The 8555-nt window shown below is 35.1% G+C and overlaps 1 protein-coding gene across 1 annotated transcript in view; it reads right to left on the bottom strand.

Annotated features, from left to right (window-relative positions):
• LOC111503307 (potassium voltage-gated channel protein Shaker) overlaps nucleotides 1-7917 on the bottom strand; it is a 244269-nt gene extending 236352 nt beyond the window's left edge. The window contains 1 exon segment of the mRNA XM_074181543.1: nucleotides 7769-7917. Coding sequence (XP_074037644.1) covers nucleotides 7769-7902 — 134 coding nt within the window. The 5' untranslated portion in view covers nucleotides 7903-7917.
• Between the last annotated feature and the right edge of the window lie 638 nt (nucleotides 7918-8555).

Below are 8555 nucleotides of genomic sequence, written 5' to 3' on the forward strand. Positions count from 1 at the left end.
TCTCTCTCTCTTTTTCTGTCTCTCTGTCTTCAAGTTACGATCGAATCATTCAGAAAAAAAGTTTTTCATCTGCTGATAAAAACTGCTTGGTGCGAATTGAAATAAAAATGGTTGAATTCAATGAATACGGCATATGAATGTGTCATGGCAAAGATACATCGCTGGAGTAATTTCCAAATGCATTAACGAAATCCTGACTATGAACGTACCGCAGAGGTATACAACAACTTCGCTATAATCACCGCAGAGTCTCAGTTCATCGCAAAGTGGAAATTGAAAGAAAATGCATGCGTTTCACTGAATAGGACAAATTCAAATCGTATTTCCACCTGTTCTACTGAATAGAACGATTTGAAATTCAATGTTCGGAAATAAATTCGATTTCTGTTAGTCCGCATCGTTCGTTGTCTGAAACGAGAAAGATTGGAATTCTCAAACGTCACTTTTGAACCGAAGGTATTTGCATTCGTAGGTGTCACTCACCAGATGAATGTTTACAAGACAAAGAAGGTTGTTGAAAGACGTCTGCACGTTCCTCGATGACGGCGATTGAAGGAATTTGACTGGCTTTTTGCGTGAGATTATCTCTCACCATATGGAAACATCATGAAGATGATTTTTTTATCATATTCTTCATTAACTCAATCAGAATCAAAAACTAATCAATACAGTTCATGGTATGATTTTCACTATAAGGGGTTTTACAAAAACTGCGACACGTGCTTCGCTATAACTAATTATACCTAATTTAAAAACAAATGCTTCTCCTGGTGACATTCTTCTATTTTTACTAGTTACTAGTTGGTAACTAGTAAAAACTGAAGTTACTAGTGACATCTCGGAAAAAAGCGATTGGTATTTGCCGCCGCCTACTATTTCAAATTCGTAATACACTACCAAAAACCAATTTACGATCTGAAGAATGAAGGAGAAAAACATTTGAATTACTTCAGCAATATGGACTGCATCAGTTGTACCAACCATGCCATTAACCTTAAAAAAGTAAAATACAGAGATATGTAACCAAAAAGCAGCTCCGTACATTTTTTAACATTTTTATTGGAAAAATGTTGATTATTGAAGTGAAAAGTATCAAAGAAAGAGGAATAAGGTGACCTTGTGAATAAATGCTTGTGTTTTTAAATAGTTTATTTTGTGAAAAAGAAGGCTGAAAAGTTGCCCTTTTCTGAACTTTGAAGGGCCGTAACTTTGTAAATAAGGTAGAGCGCCGCTTTTTCCTTTCGAATTCCTAATCTACGCATCAAAATACGTAAGTACACTCAAAAATTTTTTCAAAATCACCGGGTGCCTTCAAAACGAAAATTTACCAAATCATACTATATACTGTACTAGTACTATGTTTCTATATCGCTGCTGTTCCAATATTTTGACAGAATCAGAATCAACGAACTCAGGCGTGCGCAGCGTTATAGAACAGTGCTTTCAAAAAATTGTTCTACAGCGCCATCTAGTGGCGAGTTACAGAAAAATTGATAGCCTAAGAACCTTCTCTATGAAAAAATTACTTATACGTGTCAAGTTTCATCACGATCGGCTGAGCGATGTAGAAGTTTATCACTTACCAACCAACCAACCAACAAACATCCATTTTTATTTTGATTAATTAATACAGTCGTGGTTTTGTAAAACCCTTTATAGTTAAAATCATACAATAAACTGCAATAATTAATACAGTGTATTGTATGATTTTCACTATAAGAAGTTTTACAAAAACCGCGACACGTGCTTCGCTATACAGTAGCTTCCTCGAGCGTAAAAAGTCTTCGCTTGAGGAAGCTATTGTGTCGCGGTTTATGTGAAACCCCTTATAGTTTAAATCATACAATAAACTGTATCAATTAATACAGTCGCGGTTTTGTAAAACCCTTTCTAGTTAAAATCATAAAATGAATTGTTATAATTATTACAGATTATTGCATGATTTTTCACCCGCAACAGGTGCTTTGCTATACAATATCTTCCTTAAGCGTAAACAGTCTACGCTTGAGAAAGCTATTGTGTCGCGGTTTTTGTAAAACCCTTCATAGTTAAAATCATATATTTAACTGTATTATTCAATACAGTCGTGGTTTTGTGAAACCCTTTATAGTTAAAATCATACAATGAATTGTATTAATTCTTACAGACTATTATATGATTCTTTACCCGCGACACGTGATTAGCTATACAATAGCTTCCTTAAGCGTAAACAGTCTACGCATGAGAAAGCTATTGTGTCGCGGTTTTTTTAAAACCTTTTATAGTTAAAATCATATATTCAATTGTATCAATTGATACAGTCGTGATTTTGTAAAACCCTCCATAGTTAAAATCATACAATAAATTGTATTAATTTTTACAGATATGATTTTTTACCCGCGACACGTGATTCGCTATACAATAGCTTCCTTGACCGTACACAGTCTACGCTTGAGAAAGCTATTGTGTCGCGGTTTTTGTAAAACCCTTTATAGTTAAAATCATATATTCAACTGTATTAATTAATACAGTCGTAGTTTTGTAAAACCCCTTATAGTTAAAATCATACAATTAACTATATTAATTAATACAGTCGTGGTTTTGTTAATCCCCCTGAAGTTAAACTCATACAATAAATTGTATTAATTAATACAGCTTATTGTATGTATTGTGTGTACAATAAATTGTATTGATTATTACAGTTTATTGTATGTATTATTTTCTAACCGCAATACGTGCTTCGGTATACGATTGCTTTGTCGAGCGTAAACAGTCTACGCTTGAGGAAGCTATTGTGTTGCGGTTTTTGTAAAATCCTTCATAGTTAAAATTATACAATTATCTGTATTAATTAATACAGTCGCAGTTTTGTAAATCCCCCTATAGTTAAACTCATACAATGAATTGTAGTAATTAATACAATTTATTGTACACACAATACATACAGTTTATTGTATGATTTTTTAACCGTGATATGTGCTTCGGTATACGATAGCTTCCTCGAGCGTAAACAGTCTACGCTTGATGAAGCTATTGTGTCAAGGTTTTTGTAAAACCCTTTATAGTTGAAATCATACAATCAACTGTATTAATTAATACAGTCGCGGTTATTTGAATCCCTCTATAGTTAAAATCATACAAATCCCAGGCCTATTTTTCATTCTATCAGATCCTACAAATAGTCTTTCTCTCAATTAATCTTCAGAATCAATGGAACTTATGTACACTAGCGTCTTGAGATGTCACCACAAATATAAATCTAAGATATTGAGGTCTGGAGACCTTGGTGGCTATTCTTTAGCCCCTCCGGCCAATCAAACGATTCGAGTAAACAGTTGAAGTAAGTTGAAAAAGGTGTGTTACCTTTGGAAGTCTCTGGAAAGTAACGCCTGATTTTTTGCAAGGTTTCAAAAATGTTACTAAGAAACGGCATGTCACAAAAAAATAAGTTCGAGAACAAGTACAAGTTATTAACGTAACGATAGAAAATATCAAAGTTGATAGCGAAGGCATGTCACTGTGGAATTGGAGAGTTCTTTTTGTATCAAAAAACGAAGGAAGTATGATCGAATTTATTAAAACAATATATTTCAATAATTTCCCGAGCAATACCAGGGTTTTTATTTTCTATTCAGGAACGTATTGCAGGAAAAATTTTAAGAAGGCTTTCTTTATCCCGAATTGAACAAAAAGGGCAAAAATGAACTTTGTTTGAAAAAATCCATAGGCGTATCATTTTTTTCTCAAAAATATCGAAGTCAATTTCCGTACGCCACTGTTGAAGAATATAAATTTTCACCAAACATCATTGAAATATCCGGAATGGTTTCGGGAATATTGAATAATTTTCATTTTTCTTTTGAAACTTCAACACTTCGTATTTTCGTTACAGAACATTTTTGAACCATAGCAATCTTTCATTTTTTTAATGTACATACACACATTTCAGTATTCGCATATCATTGAGAAACACCTTGTATACTTCAGAAACATGAGATTGAACATCCAGATGATGAAGTCGTGGAATTCGCAGCAATAGCTTTCAATTGCCCATTCATGTTCCTACAGTCTAGCCTTGAAGATAGCTGCTTGTTTGGCCCACATTATATTTTTTCAAATCATAGCTTTCATTTTCTGATTTACATTTGATAGCGAATTGGAATACTAAGGTACAGGATGAACAATTCCCTTTGAGGAAAAATTCAAATTCTAATTCAAATTTATTAACAAATGTACAATATCAAATGAATGTCTATAAATATTAAACAAATTGTTAGTACATGCATAATATATTAACATAGTCTGTCAAGTGTGTTCGACTGGATTTGATTAAGAATGGATTAGATTAAGTTCCATCAGACTGGGTTAGAATAAGTCAACTGTTGATAGAATATTGTTCATAAAAACATAAATGGAAATAAAGAAATGTATCAACAATAGTATTTTATTATAAATAAAAGTGAAATGAATTATGTCTCAAACTGAATATTTTAATATGAGCACATTTTCAGTTTTTTCCAGCGATTTCTATCAGCCAATTGTGTAATGTTTAAATGTTGTTGATCTCAACTTTTTAATTTCTTGTGGAATTATATCATAAATTTTACAAGCAATACATATTGAGTATTGTTGCATTGAATGTGGAGTACACTTAGCAATTTGAAAGCATTCATTGGTCTTCGATCTTGTGAGATACTGATGTTCATTTATGTCAGAACTTGCAGAATAGTTTTTATACAGTGTGTAACAACGAAAACTTAACAGAGCCGTTTTAGAATATAAAAAGTGGGATTTTTAAAAAAGCTCGAACACGTCGATTTCTAATTAAAGGGGGACACCTTTCAGACTAATCAGATTTTTTGTAGTACGCACCCCCTCGGAGGGGTGCGTCTCCGACGAGACTTATTTAGATAGGGAAAGTAGGTCGAGTGGCACCTTGTTTCGAAGGTCTTTACAACTGGGTTAAAAGAAAATTTTTGTAAACGATTAGTTTTCAAGATAACTTGAAGTTAAAATTGTCATGTTGATAATACATTAGACAGACCACTCGGTAACTTGTATGCCTAAATAAAAAAATTTTCGAGCAGTTCTTTTTATCAGTTTTTTGTTAAATTAAATCCCTTTTTTAAAATCAACACCCACTCTTCTCCTTCCAGTTTTCATTACTACATCGTTCGATTGTTTTGTTTAAACGAGTCGTGTATTGTTATTTGTTTAAAAATGCCTTACACTACTGCTGAGAGGGTTTCAGTTATTGCTTTATTTTTTGGCAACGACCAAAATGCTGATAGAACATTAATTTTATTTAACGAGCAAAACCCTAGTAAACACCTAAACAGAAATCACGTTCTGGATTTGGTCACAAAATTCAGGGAGACAGGTTCGGTTTTTAATAAGGAAAGAAATGTTCAGAGAAGGGTAGTGAATGACGATAATGCGATTGAAGTGATTGGTCAAGTCATAGTCAATCCTAGGTTAAGTACCAGAGGTTTATCAGCAATGACCGGAATAAGCCATATGAGCGCATGGAGAATCCTTAAAAACCACAAATTCCATCCTTACAAAATTAAACTTGTTCATGAACTCAATGAGGATGATTTTGACCGAAGACAGGAGTTTTGTGGGGGCATAAGTGAGAGATTAATGCAAAATCCCGAGCTGCTTTATAACATCTGTTTTTCGGACGAAAGCTCATTTTATTCAAATGGTTGCGTGAACCGTCACAATTGCCGTTATTGGTCGGATGAAAACCCAAGACAATACGCAGAAATACATACCAAGCATCCCCAAAAGTTGAATAACTGGGCCGGAATATTAGGCAATCATATTATAGGTCCATTTTTCATTGATGAAAATTTAACTGGTTATTCTTATTTACAACTTCTTGAAGAGGCAATCCTCGTATAGTTGAAATAATCGAACAGGATCCAAGATGTCAAGATGAATTTATCCATTTCCAACAAAACGTTGCAACACCCCATTATGCCCAGCAGGTTCGAAATTTTTTGAATATTCATTTTGAAGGACAATGGATTGGCAGAAGAGGTCCAATTGAATGGCCAGCACGATCACCAGATTTAACACAACTGGACTACTTTTTGTGGGGATATTTGAAGTCTAAAATTTATGCTACACAGCCAGCCAATTTGGATGAATTAGGTCGTAGAATCATCGATGAATGGCGAGCTATACCTCCTGAGATGTTGAATAATGTAAGAGCAAAATTCGAACAAAATCTTTATTGTTGCATGGAGCAAAATGGCGCACATTTTGAACATTTACTCTAAATTTCCCATGTGAGTTACCCTTATTAGGTGTAACTTTTTTTGTTATTGGGATTGATTAACCGTAAAACAGTTTTTTGAACTTTTCTGTCATCAGCATTCAAGGAAATCAGCAGGTTGTATTCGTTGTGTAGGTAAGTTTTTAGTATGATTCACTTTTATATCAGAAGCATAAAATATCCACGTCAAAAGGCAACCTTCATAAGGAGGTGCCACTCAGTTTACCTAAAATGTAAGGGTGGTAACCAACCCCATTTCCCGAAAAAATCTCCTCGTAATAAACAAATTAATTCTTACTTTTTTACGAAATCAAATGGGCACGTATCAGCAGGTTGTCATAAAAAGCAAACATTTTTTTTATGAAAGTTCTGAACGTAAATTGTACCTCAAAAACAATTTGATTTATTTTTTAAAGAGTTGAACTCAATAAAAATACTTTTAAATCTTCAAATTATCTCGAAAACTAATCGTTACAAAAATTTTCTTTTAACAGAGAGGTAAAGGTATTCGAAAGACCTTTAGAACAAGGTGCCTCTCGACCTACTTTCCCTATCTAAATAAGGATCGCACACCTCCGAGGAGGTGCGTACTACAAAAAATCTGATTAGTCTGAAAGGTGTCCCCCTTTAATTAAAAATCGACGTGTCCGAGCTTTTTTTAAATATTACTTTTTATATTCAAAAACGGCTCTGTTAAGTTTTCATTGTTACACACTGTATAAATGTTACTGATTTAGTAGAATTTTCGTTTGAGAGTTGAAATAAAATATTTTCCTGAATACAACTTTTGATGAAAATCTGAAAGGTTTTTGAAAATTATTTTTATTGCATACTTATGAACAGACTTCACAAATTTTAATGAATTTTCATATGCACCATCCCAAGCTATGATTACATAGTTCATAATGTTAGAATATAATGCATGAAAAAACACAAATGAAGTTTTCACTCGAGAGGTATTTCTCAGAAGTCTGAACATATAAAGACGTTTTCTTACTTTTTTTGTTAATTCAAATGAATGTTTTTCCACTTCAAGCAACAATCTTGGTTCTATTCAATTTAAGGAAGCAATTGCATTTTTGAAAATATTTCTGTAATCATGTCGAATTATGAATTTTCATTTTCATCAAATTTTGGCTGATATTTCTCATTTTATGAAAATGTCATCAATTTCGTTTTTGTGATATCAAATCATAACTCAAGTTATGTTTCAAAATTGACATGCCAACTTCAGCCTCGGATATGGTCTCATCCCAGTCCACTACATATACAGTGTGATCTGCATATCAATAAAGATTACCATCAAGATTTGTATTTAGTAAATCATTGATATGAATCAAAAAAAGGATAGGTCCTTTAACCGTGCCCTGAGGAACACCACACTTCTATATTTGAAGGTTACTCCTGCATTTGAGGAACGTTATTACTATTCACAGAAAAATTGGTTTTTGAAAATATAAGCAACAATTTTTGCTAAATATTCTTGAAACAAAAACTGTGACTTACTGGCTGAGGGTCCTGTCAGCGGACCCGGGTCCTGAGTCATGGTGGCGCCGTTCCTTGTGGACGATGCCCATGAGCTTCATCCACGCATTGTTCTTCCCCCCATGCCCCCCCATCCCACTTTGCCACATCGTCATGTCTGCAGCTCATCACCAACGACCCCCCTCGAAAAAAAACCGATCCGCACCAAGAGAGCACAGGCGAACCATCGACTGCAAAAAACTCGAAACGTCGCCCATCTTCAGGCCGGCTACCGGTTAAAAGGAAGAATCTGAAGCGCGAAAACCACGTTGAGCAAAGAGTGAGGAGTTTTTGGTGGGAATCGCTCTCATGAACGCGTCGGGGTCACGGATCTACTGAGCGCGAGTCTGGATTTTTTTCTGGCCGTCGATTGACCGAGCGTCATTTTTCCAAAAATCTTCGCGATGTTCCAACAGGTGCAATCGGGATGTGGTGGTGTGGCGACGCCGACTAGTCACGTCGCGACGCGATCAGTGCACTGCACTGAAGTCCGGGAGAAAGACACGGTGTACGCAAGATGGAGCGCGTGCGCGTGCCAATGCGGACCACCTGGGCTACTGACTCCGATGTTATATTGTACTGCAGCAGCAACGCATCTTTCTCGACGGCGGTGTTCATTCATCCTGCGGAAATCGCAGGACTCCCTCGGTGCCCTCAACATCTGCACTAGCCTGTTTGGCTGCTCATTTGCGAATCAGACTGTCTATTTTTAGGCGGGAATCCGTTTGATTATATGGCATTGCAGGAGACTGAAGACGATGAGCGGGTG

Source organism: Leptinotarsa decemlineata, unplaced genomic scaffold (genome assembly GCF_025532065.1).
Source record: "Leptinotarsa decemlineata unplaced genomic scaffold, Ldec_3_MD MMD2_P_RNA_scaffold_2, whole genome shotgun sequence".
Classification (NCBI taxonomy): domain Eukaryota; kingdom Metazoa; phylum Arthropoda; class Insecta; order Coleoptera; family Chrysomelidae; genus Leptinotarsa; species Leptinotarsa decemlineata.